Raw genomic sequence first — 16,561 nt, forward strand, 5'->3', positions numbered from 1 at the left:
TTTTCATGCACAGTTGACACTGTGGGTGTTGTATTAAGTGCAGTAGAGAAGCTGAACCAAACCATAGATGGTCAAACAACTCTCAGGGCAAAAGAAAACATTAATGCAGTATTATGCCCTCTGCTGGGCACAATAACATTTACTCTACACCATTTCCGATACATCACATGAGCTCTTCTTGTAAATCAGACCTTTTGGAATAACTGTTGTACCAACGCAGAACTCCAGCATTTAGAATGTGTTTATTGATTCCTCATTTTAGCAAATCTGGCATTACAGAATTACAGCACAATTCACACAACTAATACCCGACGGGCAGAAAATTCCTATTTACAAAGGTTATTTATGACAAGGAGGAGGAGAAGGAGAGTTAAACGGGGTCGATACGTGTTCCTAAATCATGGGCAAGTTTACAGCTGTAGCAAAACACAATAAATAAAGTAACAAAAATCAACAAACAAGTCAAAAGTGAACCAATGCAGTAAGAATCATCACTTTTTAAATGAAGTGTTCAGAGTATTCAGTTTACTTCCCAAAACATTTCCCCCTTTGTGAATCTTCTGTACTGAGCAGGAATGCTGTAGCCAAATTTGTCAGCAGAAGTCTGACAAATGTGTGACTAGAAACGTACTCAAAGAGCACAGTCCTCCGCCAAGACCAATGTCAAACAACATACACCAGACTTCAGAGAAAATAATTCAAATTCATAGTAAATGATCCAGATCCAGCCCCAAAACCAAATTGCTTCTTTTCTGGCCCATACCCACACGTCTTCAAAGTTCGGTGCAAATCGGTTCACTACTTTTTGCATAATCCTTCTGACAAATAAACAGACATGGGTGAAAACATAATCTCCCTGGTAACAACCACTCTTTTTGGCTCTAAATTTATTGTCGAGAACTCTTTGGAAAGAACAGTTATTACGACTGTCTTTATACAAACTGTACATTCACACACCCACATACAGTACGTGTGTTACAAACCTTCAGCAGGGTTGTATGTTGCTGATATTTGGGTGTGGAGAGAAAGAACTGCTATTGCTCTGTGAGAACAGTCGGCTTGTACACTACCAAGTCTTAAAAGTTACATAAGCGATATCAAAAGACAAACAAACTTCCCACCAAAGCCGCATGAATGTGATAAGAGGCTCTTACACTGGAATGTTTAACTTTCCTCTTGAGGAAGCATGTCAAGCTTTGTACTCACTGTAAACACAAATACATTTTCATTTAAAAGCTGGAACAGTTTAAGCAATCGAATACTATTGGACATCTCTTTAAAAAGTCAAGTGCAGATTGCAATGCATAATCTAGGAAGAACACTATCTTAAAAATAAATTAAGTTATAAATAATACAAAATAAATAAGTTGTATTCTGAAAAAAACTTAGGTGTTGAAAATATTTTCGCATGCCTCAGCACATCTGTGAATGCATGATTTACAGAAGGTTTTGTACTGTATACACAAGCAGACAAATCCCTAACCTTAGCATCAGAGAGAGAAATAAAACTCACAATTTGACATTTAACATGCTTAAAAACATCATGCCCCCCCCCCCCAAAAAAAAATAAAGATGAAAACATCCCCTTCACTGACATACTGCAACAGACGATCTGGATGTTGATGGCAGCTCTGTGGGTGTACCAGTGCTCACACTGAATCACATGCCTTTCTAGTGAGTGCATGGTGCACGTTGTATGCAGTGAATGAAAGTTAATACAATGACAAGAGGCCACGGGCTTAACATGTGAAACCTTTAGCCCCATTTGGTACTGAAACTGTAGGACAGGACGGGTTTTAAATTCAGACAGCAGCTCATACAAATAACCATCCAGTCAACCATCACTGGTTAAAAACATCAACATCATGCACCTCTCACTAAAGCACAGGTAGGAATCCAATATCCTAAATCAGTTGGATTGTATATGTTCATTATATATGTATTTATATTATATATGCATTTGAAAAATGCACATCTATTGACTTTTAAACATTTATACACTCTTCTCCGTGTGGTGAAAGACATCCCTTATCCCTTGATTTTGTCATGTCTTAAAAAAATAACAACAAAAGTAAAAAAAAAGAAAGAACTAGAAATCAAAAAACTAGCAGCCCCCGAGGCTCCGCAGCTCCTTTCACTGGACCGAGCTGGTTTTAAAGGCTGGACAAACCATGCGACTGCCATCCATAGAGCACACTTGCTAACAGAAATTTTATAAAATCCTATAACAATGTAATGCAACTAGCAAACTGATATGTGTGACATTTGCTATTCCTGCATTCATTCCTAAAATTAAACGTAAGACAAACCTCGAAATGACCTTGTTTGGACGCCAAACTTGGACCGTAATTATCTGTAGAAACTCAATCACACCACGGGGAAGGACGGGAGATTTGACATGCTCAAAACCACACCCAACCAACTGAAAAATGTTTTTTTTAAAAAAAAAACATCAACTCTATCCACAGCAACAAACATATATTCTCAATGGGACTAAAAGATAAAACAACTGCAAATGATTTGTATCCATTTAGGATTTTAGGCCTTGGTGCTGAGTGGGACCAGGAGAATGTCCCACATTCAAAACCTTTACGAGTTAAACCCCAATTGTGAAATTGCCAATAAGGAATGATGGAGTCTCAGCCTTGACTGACCTTTCATAATTCTGCTATCATACAGTATAATGTGTGTGTGTGTGTGTGTGTGTACTGTATGTGTACACGTATGAAAGAAAGAGGATTGGATTTAGGATTGTTGATGCTTTTGTTGAGCTTTCTTCACCCCTCTGACTAAATTACCACTATCACTTATTTCCTGTGACACAAAATGAACAAAAACTTTCACTTTCACCTCTGAAAACACCTAAATCTTTGAAGAAAGCCAGCTCATGTGGATAGTGTTCGTGGTGTAGTGAGAGGGGTGGAGAATTAAAGCAGCCAGATTGTTTCACTCTGTATGGCAGTGTTTGTGTGTGATTTATTTGTTTATATGCTTATGAGAAAGAAAGACAAAGCCAGAGACATACTAAAAAAAACAAGGTGTGTGGATTTTAGGACAGCAGATTGTGTGCGTGTGTGTGTGTGTGTGTGTGTGTGTGTGTGTGTGTGCGTAGCAGTGTTTAGCAAGCACAATCCTGATGGGACCTCTGAGGCTGCTCAGTGAGCTGTGGCCCCTGTTTAGCTCCGGTGATGGTCGGGTCATTGTTGTCCAGACTCTCCGTCATCCTCTCACAGATGATGTCCACCAGCCGCTCGAAGGTCTGCTTCACATTAATGTTGTCTTTGGCGCTCGCTTCAAAGTACTCAAAACCTGCCAGGAGGGGCGACAGAGGCAGAGAGAGACTATGGTTACAATTATTGTTCCAGTGTGGGGCTTATCCAGTTAATCCACTTATCTCATCAAGTCAGGACACATCCTCCATATCAGATTTGTGTAAGTATTTCTAAATGAAAACTATTCGTAAATCTTGAAAACAACTAATTCCATGTTTTCAGATCTGGTGGTTTGAAATTGTCTAATTAGAGTCAGATTCTGTATGATTCCATGACTATACTCTGACAACTCAGATCACAATTGGCAGATTTTCGAGGTTACAACTTCCAAAAGAGCAGAAAATAACTTGTCTAAAAAAAAGAATAATTAAAAAAAAAAAAGCTGCTATCTGGTGTCTTTATGCTTCTGCAAGTTTCCTCATCAAGACTGTAGTGCTGATCATCAGACCTCTTTTAAAACTGTCACATGCTGCACGTTTGCACTCATGTTAGTATGGCTGACTTGCATAGCTGCCTTTTTATTCGTGATATACAGTAACTGCTGCCAGAAATGTTGTAGTTTCAAACTGTGAAATTCTGTAATGTAGCGAGCTGAAAGGTTTAATCATGACACACTGTACAGTATAAGTATTTACAGTATAATAAACAAAACTACAAATTACAACCCCTTAAATGACCACTAAGTTGAACCAAACCTAACAGTCAAAACATATCCTCAACATTATGAACTGTACTCATTTTTATCTACATCATTTAGTCATCTACCCTAAACAACGCTATGTGTCACAATCGTTTATAATTTTCACTAATTCTCCCAGGAGAGGAAGATAAACACCAGGAGAGGAAGATAAACACCAGGAGAGAGACAACAAAAGAGTCATCATATCCAGTTTTCTTTTGTGACCAGCTGACTTACCCAGCTGTTCTGACAGCTGCCGGCCCCTCTCTGCAGCCACCACGCGTTCATCCTCCATGTCACACTTGTTCCCCACCAGGAGCACCTGAGCATTGTCCCATGAGTATGTCTTGATCTGGGTCGACCTGTTGGCAGATACAGTACAGGGTGCTCAGCTACATGGAGCAACTCAATCTCATAAGTGTGTTTAATTTCCTACAGGTTCCAGTTTTTCAGAAAGCACTGGATCAAAGTGGCACAGTGCTCCAACAGATCATGCTTCACCTGCATTTTGTCAATGTAAAAATGAAAAATGAAGAGATCTTTTTCTTTTTTTTTTTTTAAACAATCATTATTCCTGTTGGTTATGATGCCATTTTAATTACTGATTCCCTGCAGAGGTGTGGGAAAATGGTAGAGGCATTAGTAATAGCTTCACAAGAGTTAACAAGGCAACATCACACAAGCAACCAGACAGGTTTCAAACAAGTCAGGTTTAATGGAATTACCTAAACAAATAATTCAAACCACTAATTTCTGTTGTGCTTTTTTCTGCTTCAACTTTGACTGAAAGTATATTTGACGTGCAAACACACAATTTGACAGAGCGACAGATGATTATAATGGACATTATTTATGCCTTGATCTGTCTCATGAAAACAAGTGCTGCATAAATATTTCAAACCAACTTGTCTGAAACCTGTTCGACTGTCTGACGACTTCTGAGGTTTCACTATATGAACTTGCAACAGCTGATCTCAGAAATGCAGCTGTGGGAAAATGTGCCAAATGTACCAACAACAACAAAGCTGAACTACAAGAACTGAGACTGTCAGTTGTTCATTTGCCGCCTTCATACACACAGACATGCATACTCAGTCGTCCCTCACCAGTCTTGCACAGCGTTGAAGGACTCTTCGTTGGTGATGTCATACATGAGAATAAAGCCCATGGCTCCCCTGTAGTAAGCTGTGGTGATTGTCCTGTAGCGCTCCTGGCCAGCGGTGTCCTGAACAAAGACACATGAACACCTTTGTTTTTACTCAACTGTTATTTTGGAGTATATACAGCATTACTGTTGGAACAAGAGGAGTTTGACATTCAGACAAAGACATACACAAAAATATATCACAACAATGCTCTCTCAAGGACAACGATCTTCCATCTTCATGTCCATGTAGACTTTAAGAAACATTGGTAAACAGTATTTTTTTTGTCTTGTCGTTAAGATAATTGTCACAGAGCACCTGCAAACAATTTATGGCTGTGCATGTTCCTCCTGATGATTGTCTCTGTTTAACATTCAGCCAAACTCACATGAGCATTAGGTATTCCTCTGGTGTCGCATGTAATAAGCAATTGGTTCCAGGGTCAGGCTTTATGGCTCATGTTAAGTGCACTTCAAGGGTATTGCCATTACACAGCAGATGAAGTGATTCTGGGGACTGGAGAGGCCAGTTTAACAGCTGGGAATCATTAGGGATACATGATAACAGAGACCGCTTAAGTCACAGATGTGAGGGGCAGCATGAAAAACATGCATTCCTTTCAAGATGATCTGCAGGTAACAACGAAATCCGCCTTAACTCTGGTTAACCACATTTAGTTTTTTGCAGGCTTGTTGAATTATAAAACTGTGGAGCTGAACCAATTAGTCAAATTAAACCAATTAATTAACCAATTAGTGTCAAACATTATCTGTTTGCAGCCTCCCCAATGTGAGAATTTGCTGCTTTTCAGTGTTTTAAATCATTGTAAACTGAATATCTTTGGGTTTTAGACTTTTTGTTGGACAAACATTACATTTGAAGATGTCACCTTGAACTATAGGAAAATGGACTGGATGCTTTCTCACATTTTATAGACTCAATGATTATTTGAGAAAATTATCTGCCGATTAGTTGTTAATGAAACTGATGGTTAGTTACAGGCTTATACTGTGTCAGGGATGTCCCTACTGTTCAAACCTGCATCTGAATTTTTCGTAAACACAGAATATTTGAATCCTATGCAAACTTGTAACAGCAATTCTAACATTAAAGAAACCATTAAAAGTAAAGTGGTGTGCAGACTGCATTTCCTTATTTCATATTCTGCTGTCAGACACCTCTAACCTATTGTACTGTGAGCCTATTTTAGGCTGAGGGTGCACCACATCATTATATTATGGAAGGAAATATCAATATCAGATTAGACTTTTGTATCAGCAGATACAGAAAAAAACAGAAAACACTGATTGAGAAATGTGTGCTACTTATGTGACATAGATAATACAAGCGTGTGGCCATAGACCACACACGACCACAGACCACCTGTTGCACACTTCAATGGAGCCTGATTCTAGACAGCACAGTTCAGGACCATGGTGCTAAATGCAGACCACAGATAAAACAAAAAGCAGCAAGAAACAAAGCAAGGTAAAATTGATTTTTTCCCCCAAATTTTGAACAAGTCCAGAGTGAGTACCCGCAACAGAAAAACACCTGTTTTTCTTATTTTTTCACGTTTCTTGTCCCCATCAGAAACCCTGCTCAACCTGCTCTTGGAACCACAAGACAATCTGTACCTGACAACCTCAGCACATCTGTAAGCATGTAATGTATGGGTCCAATTCCTCACCCAGATCTGCAGTTTTATCCTCTTGTCGTTCCTGTAGATGGTCTTAACCTTGAAGTCGATGCCCACTGTGCTCACAAAGGCTGGTGTGAATGAGTCATCTGCATAGCGGAAAAGGAAGGAGGTCTTGCCTACGCTGCTGTTGCCGATGATGAGGATTTTAAACATGTAATCAAAGTTCTGGTCCGATGACTCCTTCTGTCCGTATGTGGCATTTGCAGACGCCATCTGTGCAAGGAAAGAGATCACATTTTGATAAGCTTTCTTATTTATAGAGGCTGGAGAAAATAATAGAAACACTTTATAATACAACATCACCAACACAAAATACTGTCACAAAAATAAAAAGTTGAATCCAAGCCTGTCTGATATTGTCTGCAAAAACTAAACATTATATAAACGAAGACAGGGTTTACAGTAGAGCTGCTGTATTTGATTCCATCAAATTGTGCAGGTACTGCATTCATGACATTGTGTTCAACCCTTGTAGCTACAGTGTCAAGTCAACATGTCATGTTTGGTGTAAATGATTGGTGAAAATAAACAAGGAAAATGTAGTCTTGCCTCTACCATTTTATAAAATGTTACTATTCTGTTTAAGGACATATGACAGATTAACATACTCTTTGTCAATTGGATATATAATTTTGTATTCATACTGATTTTGTTTCGAATTTTATATGGCTAGTTAATAAATAAAAACATCAGTTAATTTACAAACCACATTGCAACCACATTCAACAGACATGAAAGAAGGAAACTACTGATGCAGAGAAAAACCAGATCAAACCTCTGATAGACCTAGAAACATCTTCTGAAACTATTTTTGACTGACACAGCAGATTTGGATATCCGTTGCCTGAGCTATATCCTGACATCAACAGCTCTGAACCCCAGAGATCTTAAACATGTGTGGATAAAATGACAAATGTTTAAGTTATTAAAATAACATGCAAAAATTCTGACTTTAAGTCAAAGGTTGACATAAATAATACAAGGATTGAAGAACAAATGTGAGTATTTTCTCCTCTTTTTCAAGACTAAGTTCCTGTGGAATATGTTGAATATCAAATTCATTTAATGGGCCGATTGATTATTTTGGGTTGTTTTGCTCTCAGAAACAGCTCATCAGCATTCTTTATACAGACAACAGGAAAAGGCGTCTCAATTCATATGCCACGGTAAAAACAGCCTTACCCCACTCCATATGGTTCCCTAACAGTCTCACTGACATGGCTTTATGAGGGAATAAAATGATATGGCCGTTTCGCCGAGAGGCTGTGTCAATACAAACAGCCAATACCCTCTCAGTGCCTTGAGTGTTCCCACTTCATGTCAATAATACTGGTCGGACAAAGAATGCATACCTCCGCCCCGACGCGAGATAAGAGGACGGAAGCACCGGGGCTTAGCAGGCTAAGCATCAGCTAAACTGACTATCCCTTCCCATCCAGGGAGGGCAGGGAACCTCCGAGGAGCAGTAGGCTAACCGCACAATTATGAATGAACCATATGGTTGGTCAGGGTTTGAATCGTTGGCCACAGTAAATTAGAGAAAAACAGATAAACTGTCCACGACTGTATAAAGCTGAACACAACATGCTCCCAATTTAAACGGCCTAAACCACACCATCTATCCACGGAGGAGCTTATCCAGCGTTAGCCTGCTGGTAGTGAATATATAGCTGAAACTAACAGTCTGGCTCAGGTTAGCTGGAGAAAAACCGAGAAAATGCACCACAAGGTGTTTTGTTATATAGTAATACTTGCCTAAAATAAGGATCAAGTGACGGCTACAGAGATGGAAGCAATGCATATAAAAATGCAGTTTTTACCCTTATAATATGCATGTAATTAGGCTAGCATCGCTACCTTTAATGCTAACTCGGCGTACCGTTACCAGTATTTAAAAGTGGCAGCAGTAGCTAGCTAAGCATCCCAGCTATGTCAAATGAAGGTTACTCTTCCCTATTTACGACTAAATTTTCAATCTAAATCCCAGAGTTTATAAGCAACAAATTATCCGTATGCCATCTTCTGCTACTGTTCGACTTAACACAGCTCCACAATGACAAATAAGCGCAGGATTTACCTTGAAATGTGTGTTTTTTCCCTCGGCTTCGTTGCAGCGGCTAACCCAGAGCCCAGCTTTGCACCTGCAGTAGCTCGTGCACCTCTTGATTGACAGCTCTGGCATAAGCGGGTGCAAACAGAGCGTGAGGAGGATTGGCAAGATGACTGACCAATCAGTCAGCAGAGACCGCCCATTCACACAGAGCCCCGCCCCAACCCAAATTCATTCTTATGAATAGAATAAACTGTTACAAAAAGCAGTTATAAAACAAACTAATAGACTCATTAATGATCAAGATGATAAAAACAATGTTAAGCAGATGTTTTGAGAAGTTAAAAGGGGCAATATTTATTTAAAAATATGCAGGACCCCTTATAGATGTTACATTATTGGATAAAGATACCATAAATATAGATGCATTAACATATTAGCAGTATGTATTTAAACTTTTAGCTGCTATAAGGGGGAGCAAATTTTTTATTGCTTTGTATTCTGTTAGGTAGTTTAACCTTTGAAGTAATATAATATGCTCAAATAAATGTGGTGGAGTAAATAGTGCAAGATTTCTCTCTGAACTGTGGTTGGATAGAAAAATAGAACTAATTAGAAGTACCAGTACCATAAAACTATACCTAAATGTAGTCAATTTCCACTACTGCTTAGCAACAACACTATTCCCTTTTAATTAATCTTACTGCTTGTAGCTTTAAGATAGTAAGGTTATATGATGTTTACACAAGTGAAATATAAAAGAAAAAAAGTAGACAACAAGACATCAAAGAGTGAAGAGTTTTTCCTTTATTGGCAAGGCATACAGTTCTAGTTGGAGGAGGGCTAACACACCCGCAGTTAAACAGCAGAGTTTGGATTGTCAAAGCTGAAGAGTCTCAGTTCATGAAACATGTTCATAAAATCTCTAAGAAAAGAAATACTGATCTAGGATGACTGTTGAGGCCGTACGACTAAATTATCTTCACTATGAATCAAAGAAGTCTCAGATCAGCACACTTACTGTAAGATCTGACCAGATCAGTGGACACAGAGGAAGACAAGGAAAGGAGAGATGTTTCAGAAAACCCAGACGGAAATCTGTCACTCAACTATTTTTATACCAAGAAAAACATGAAAGAGTATTTTTGCCTATGTATAATGTTAATTGCAGACATAAAGAAATGAAATGAAAAGGAAAAAAGCTGAGTAATAGTTGAAAATCTGTCCTGTTTGACTTTCTCACACATCAAGCTACACATAAGCACTAAACCTCAGACTAAAAAAAAGTCTACTGCTCCATTGTTTCTGGCAGATAATATAGAAATAATAAATAAACTGTACATGAAGCTCTCTGAGGAAAATGTACAAAATCAAACAATTAGTGACACGCAGAGAGACAGACTGAATCTTCGCATGTTGTGCTGGTTAAGCAGTTGTTAAATAGTCCTTAGTGTTGAAGGCATCCTTGAGTGATGGTCTGTTTGTTGCTGTTTATGGCTACAGAAAGGATTGCACATTTTACTCCAGCATGTCAGTGAACACATCTATGACCAGGAAAAAAAAATCCCAAGTTTGAAAATAAGGCGGCAAAAAAACTTTCAGCTCATTCACACATTAAAACATGATTTACTCTGTTTGACGGTAGTAAAATAAAATACGTTTCTCCACAGGCTACGTTTTGTAAGTACTCTATATACTCTTCATATTCTTTGAATCCTGCAACCACTGTCATGCATTTCAACACCTTTTTTTGTACAGTCAATTATAAAAAGAACAAAAAACAACTTCAGTCCCTCCAACATCCAACCTTTAAGAGCTGTAGTGGTCCAGCCCGTGCAATTCAACTCAATTACCAGGCCAATTGCCAACAGAAAAACAGTGAAACAGTCACATTATACATGTTCAACTGTACTGGAAGTGCAGAACTGTAAAAGTACCATACAAAGTGCTTTGGTTTTTTTTCTTAGCAAATACATCAAAAAGAGTCAACCCAGTCATTCACACACACAAATAACACATCACTGTTTTAAGACAATATCAGTTTCAGTTACTGTTTGAACAGGAGTTAGAAAAAAAAAAGGAACAGAGACACTAGGGTTAGATTGGCACACGGCGTGCTACAATCAACCAACTTTATCAGTCACTGATGGAAAGTAGCCAGTGGCAAAATGGAAATTACAGTACGGGTTGTGTCATGCTTGCTTGGCACTTGTTTTGTCATTGACTATGTCCCTGTGAAGAGCGAAATATTGATCAATGAGAGGAAAAAGATGAAAAAAAATCTGGCACAGGAAACTATCTCTTGGTAACCTCCTGGATTTGTACAGTTACAGTGATGTGAACATCCTTCTTTGCAGCATTTCTAATACACTGCCCTTATCAGTCTGCTAATTTATGCAAGTGAAATGAAAATCAGTATTTCACTAGGTGGATGCTGTGTTTGACATGTTGTGTAATGGATTTGCATGGATAGTGTTTTTTGCGAGATGTTTGTGCTGGTTGCTTTACAGTCAACGACAAACTGTTTCTCAGTCAACAGCCTCCAATGTGTTCATGTTTTGGCTCAAGCCCTTAAAAAACTACAATGAGGGCCAGCAGAGAACAAACCTGTAAAGTGCTAAACTTAAAGGCAAACTGATAAAATGGGTGCCAAATATTAAGAATGCAAACAAACATTACTGACTTGAAATTTAAAAAAAAAATCTAAACAAAAATTACAAAAAAGAGCAACAAAACTGAAATGTAACTGATATTTTGGGTAGTCCTACAGTTAAATACGTTTTGAATGTATTTTCCACATAGGCCTATGCAAAACCATGCAAATCATTTGCTTCCAATGCCAGTTCAGTTCCACTTGTCGACACTGGGAGGCACCATGTGCACAGCCCACATTGCTTTAGATGTAATCCTATGATGGTAAACCACTACACTGACCCTGGCTCAGTTTTGTTGCTGACAATACCGTAGTTTAGGATTATAAAAAATGGAATTAGTTAGCCTGAAACAAGTGAAAATCTCAAAAGTAATATGTACTGCCAGCCCATTCATTTTAAACATATTCCTGTTCCAAAACAACTGCCTGCTGAACACAGTTAAAGGAGCTGTGCAGCACGAGCTGAAAGGAGTGCTACGCATTCGACAATAATGATAGAGTCACTCAAAATGTTTGCTACATTTAAAGTGTTCTGCATAAAATCATGAACAGCTCCTTTCCGACATTACTTTGCTTGCGCGGCATTTGCTTTTTACTGAATCTTCATTTACTGTATTCCATGATGTATGAACCTAAATAAAGGACAACGAAATTAACAAACAAAAAAACTAAAAACTTAAAAGGCAGGCAAAACAGCATTGTCCCTGTAAATTGCAAGTTTGGCAAGATGTCTTACAAGACTTTGTCGTGTTTTCACGGACATTCATCACTTCCTCACTTTCTTCAAAAATACTCCAAAAGAGGAAGACAGTTCTGTCATTAGTTTTTGTAGACCTTGGGTTGGCTGGTAGAAAGGGAAGTTTTTTTTAAATATAAACTTCTCATTGTCTCTGTAGAACTTCATCCACAGTGAGTCTGACTGAAAGACACAGAACACAAAGGACAAGTCAGAAACTTGGTTTCCTGTCCTCTCTCAGTCTATCTGTCTCTCTCCAGTGCAAGTGACTGCTGTGTAAAACTGCAGACTTTCTTAAAACCCCCCAAACCCACCTGCACTCCCACACTCCGCACCCTGAGGCTTGCTGTCACCCTTTCCACGGAAACCAGAGGTGTTGGTGTTTGGTTGGAGTGGGAGAAGGGGAGTGACAGAGGATGAGGCACCAAAATCAAGAAAAAACAAAAAAGGCCAAAAGAAAAACAACTTTTGACTGGCGCTATGTGCCAAGTCTGAAGCGTGGTACCCCAGCGACGCCTTCTTGGTCTGTTTCTCTTTCTTCTGCCATATCTTTATCAGAGTCTAAAGAAAACGTCCTGCCTGAATCAGTAGTGAGCATTTTGGGGAGCCGCTGAATCTTAGCTGACACTGCATCAAATCCGCTACCAGAATCAGTTCTGGAGAGTTCAGACGCCCTCCTGCCACTGTAGCCCTCTTCCTCAGGTGGACTCTCAGTATCAGACTCTCCTTCTTCCTCTAAGGTCAACTCAAACTGGAACTTATCGGTGGAAGTGGAGCCACTGCCCCCACCAAGTGCTGAAGCTTCCCCTGCAAGGGCTCCCTCCTCCAGACCCTCTGGGTTGGGTGAAGGGCTGTGGGGGATCATGCTCTGGTACCACTCTCTGTTATCCTCTAGTGTGTCCAAGATCTCCTGAGCATCTGGGTGGACCAGGTCAGCCCATGTCTCCCATAGAGGATGAACAATGTAGTCAATGAAACCCACCTGGAAGAGAGAGGAAAGAAGTCATATATATGTATAAAGGGATTTCACTTTTTCTTTCTGTCCCTTTTTTATTGAATTTTCTTCACTTCTTCTCTATTTCAATTTAACACTTTGTAATGATTTACAATAGATTTCTCTACTGTACCTGGTTCTTCTCTATGGAGGCGTTGTGTTTGTCACACATGGGGCTGATCTCCATGCCCTTGTCCCTCTCCCTGTCCCCCTGGGTGAAAAACTCCACCATGATGCGGTCCGTCCACTGTCGGTACAACTCAAGAGGCTTGGTGGGGTTACTCAGGTCTGCACAGTGCACCATGTTCTGAAGAACCTGCGGTGACAAATCAACAGTGTGTGAGTATCAAATAAAGTATATTAATCTCATTTCTTTTTTACTAATGTTGTTTTAATTAATGGCAAAATGGTTCTCACTTGTATGCGGTCTGAATAGTTGTCCAAGAGCAGGACTCCTAGACTGGTGACTTTCTTAGTCTCCACCATGGTTTTCAGGTCTGCTAATAGGTTCATATGTTTAGACATATCTGTGGCCAGCACCTGCGAGAACATCAAATTAATTCACTGTTTAAAGACGATTCTTAAGGTAGAAACAGCGTTGTGTCTACGGTCTAACGAGTCCTATCAAAACTGTCTTACCATGTCGATCACCATTTTGCGTAAAGACTGCCTCTGTTTTTTGCTGAGGTTCTGAAAGATGTCACAGTTGTCTTCCTGCAGAAGCTTAAAGCCAACGGCCAGGTGATGATTCTCCAGCACCGAAGAGTCATTGTACATCAGCGCCAGCTCTGAGTCTGAAGGCAAAAAGGTGAGACAAAGTTTACACACAGCACTGTAAACCACCTGACTGTCACATTCTACACAGACACGTGTTTACAGCCACCTCATCCACGTCGTTAAACACGCTCAGCACCCACACACGTTCAATAATCCCTCTGGAGCCATGCAAACTCACTGGTGTTGATGAGAAACTGATTGGAAACTCCAGGGTGATCCACATCGTGGATGCCGCTTGCAAACAGAGCGGCAAGGATCTCCAGATCAGTAAACACAGCCTTGGACAACACACAAAAGTAGTGAAAGGAGAGTCAATATGTGGTGTTTGTGTGTGCAGCTTCAACTGAAGTTTGTATATGCTCTCTCTGTTGGATGAATGAGCGTGACTGTCTACCTCCAGTGCAGGTGTGGACAACAAGACGTGTGTGGACTGGACCACGTCGGCAGCATGGATGTTGTTGTGGTAAGCCACATCAGCATGGTAATGATCCTCCAGAGTCATCATGAAGGTAATGAAAGTGTCTGCAGGAATCTTAAAGGATTTGAGCAGCTCGCGTTCCTACAGTGGCAGGAGAGGAGGAAGAGATCACGCACTGGGTCAGTCGAGGTAAAGATCAGTCATTTATTCAAATTTGTTTGTTACGTCATTGTTTCATTCATTCATTTACTCTCTTGTCCATTCATTTACTGTGCCAAGTGTTTGAGGGTTATGCAGTACGAGGACCACACTCTGTCTCAGAAAAGTAGAGTATGTTGAGATGTTTCACCTGGAAGATGGTGTACATGGTGACCGTCAGTGGCCGATTGCCAGAATACTCAGAGACCTTAAAGATGTCGATGCCCCATCTGTTTATGTCCTCCAGCTCCTGCCAGTGAACAATATATATCATTACAACATGCTGTGCAGGGGAGAACATATAGAACCAGTTGCATTGACGTGATAAATTAAGTGTTGAACTAGTCCTGGTACCTTGGCTAGGAGTCCTTCCTGGCTGGCGTTGACCCCAAAGCGAGGGATGGTGGAGGGGGCGAGGCTGGGGCTGTGGGTGGCCTTCTTCACACCACTGATCTGGGACATGGGCCACTTCTGCTTGTCCTTCTCCTTGGTGGGGGGAGACATGATGTCCATGTCATGTTGCTTCTCTATCAGATGGAAACAGACAAACTAGTAATGTAGATCAAAATTGTGCAAGCTCTTGATAAACCCGTCCACTTTCATTTGATTTGATTTACATGTAAAGGTATATACTGTATATGTTTATGTACAGCTTCTGTATTGTACAAGGTAGAGGTGTTTTACCTAGGAAGGTACTAGAGATGAACTCAGACACCTGGTTCCCTGAACGGCTGGTTTCTGACAGCTGGGTGAGCTCTCGGTTCAGCATCCTCTTGAACTGGGGACACAAACACACGATACAGGCATCCATGAGTCTGTGCTTAAAGTGAAAGTGATTTACTGTGTGAATCTTGACTCCCTGCTGCAGCAAATGTCACCCTGAATATGCTGAGAATTAAACTTTCAGTAAAAAAGTATCTCACTGTCATTTAAACACAGACAACCATTAGCTCTGCAGAGGAAACACATTAACGGAGTAATCTACCAAGAATGGTTATATCAACAAGACCTACTATCTCTGGAGCGCACATGTGTGTGTTGCACGTCACACACAGCACAGAAGCTAATGATTGGACACAGAAAGATGCATGACTGACTTTACTCACAAGTAGGCTGCACCCAAACAATCCATAAATCTGTGGAGTCTCAGAGAATCTCAACCACTAGTTGTTCACTTGTTCACACTCATTCACAAAACGAGCAACATGTGAGCCTGGAGCTGTCTCACCCCCCTCCCACCCAGTTCTTCCCTCGCCTCTCCTTACCTGAAAGAACATCCACGGCACAGAGATTAAATAGCTCAATTCTGGCATTTCAGCACAAAATCAAGCATGGGAGCAAAAATAAAACTGTGTGAGAGAGCTGAGCTTTCTGGTCGTCCTGTGGCACTGTCTGCTCGACAGAGAAACAGACAGCAGGGACAGTTTGTGCTCCTGCACTGTGCTTGCATGAGCAAAATCCACTGCAAGCAGGCAGTCCACTAGTTAGTGCTATGAGAGCTTTGATCAGTAAGAGCTGATCAGACAGGAAAAAAAACTGTTCAGCGGGTCCATGGAAGAACAAGAGAGTGGAAGCATAGCTGAGGGAATGCTGTGGGATGCAAGGATGCGAGGCAAAGAAGCCACACTCCCTCACTCCCCCTGACTCTCCCTCATTCACTCAGTTACTGCCTGCTCCTGTATGTGTGTAAACAGAGGGAGAACGAGGTACTCTAATCCCCGCCTCCTTCCAAAAATGCCTAAAAATAGCAGCCAATCAGGTGCTTGCTGCAGCAGAGGCTGGCAGAGACGGATGTCCCTCATTGGCCGAGAGATGCACAAAGTAGGCGGGGCTGTGTGTGTCTGAGGCGGAGGTTGCGTGAGACACCATGTGCACCAAGTTTGAACAAGATATGAAGGAAAAGCTTTGAATGGATTGTGTGTGTGTGTGTGTGTGTG

At 40.5% G+C, this 16,561-nt stretch overlaps 2 protein-coding genes across 8 annotated transcripts in view; both read right to left on the reverse strand.

Annotated features, from left to right (window-relative positions):
* Positions 1 to 223: 223 nt before the first annotated feature.
* Positions 224 to 8,961, reverse strand: LOC111671128 (ras-related protein Rab-3A-like). Its single transcript, XM_023428149.2, has 5 exons — positions 8,876 to 8,961; positions 6,787 to 7,011; positions 5,058 to 5,176; positions 4,189 to 4,313; positions 224 to 3,309 (listed from the first exon to the last, which is right to left on the reverse strand). Exons 2-5 carry the CDS (start codon positions 7,009 to 7,011, stop codon positions 3,119 to 3,121), a joined length of 660 nt encoding a protein of 219 aa, XP_023283917.1. The 5' UTR covers positions 8,876 to 8,961; the 3' UTR covers positions 224 to 3,118.
* Positions 8,962 to 9,635: 674 nt separating this feature from the next.
* pde4ca (phosphodiesterase 4C, cAMP-specific a) overlaps positions 9,636 to 16,561 on the reverse strand; it is a 52,854-nt gene continuing 45,928 nt past the window's right edge. For all 7 annotated transcript variants that reach the window (XM_087179790.1, XM_087179789.1, XM_087179791.1 and 4 more), the window contains 9 exons: positions 15,309 to 15,402; positions 14,979 to 15,151; positions 14,776 to 14,874; positions 14,403 to 14,567; positions 14,187 to 14,286; positions 13,871 to 14,025; positions 13,649 to 13,771; positions 13,365 to 13,547; positions 9,636 to 13,219 (listed from right to left, as the gene is read on the reverse strand). In XM_087179790.1, coding sequence (XP_087035916.1) covers positions 12,716 to 13,219; positions 13,365 to 13,547; positions 13,649 to 13,771; positions 13,871 to 14,025; positions 14,187 to 14,286; positions 14,403 to 14,567; positions 14,776 to 14,874; positions 14,979 to 15,151; positions 15,309 to 15,402 — 1,596 coding nt within the window. In that variant the 3' untranslated portion in view covers positions 9,636 to 12,715. The remainder of the gene's footprint in view (positions 13,220 to 13,364; positions 13,548 to 13,648; positions 13,772 to 13,870; positions 14,026 to 14,186; positions 14,287 to 14,402; positions 14,568 to 14,775; positions 14,875 to 14,978; positions 15,152 to 15,308; positions 15,403 to 16,561) is intronic.

The sequence above is a fragment of the Seriola lalandi genome, unplaced genomic scaffold (genome assembly GCF_002814215.2).
Source record: "Seriola lalandi dorsalis isolate HSWRI2012SDOR001 ecotype SW California unplaced genomic scaffold, Sedor1 jcf7180002054866, whole genome shotgun sequence".
NCBI lineage: Eukaryota > Metazoa > Chordata > Actinopteri > Carangiformes > Carangidae > Seriola > Seriola lalandi.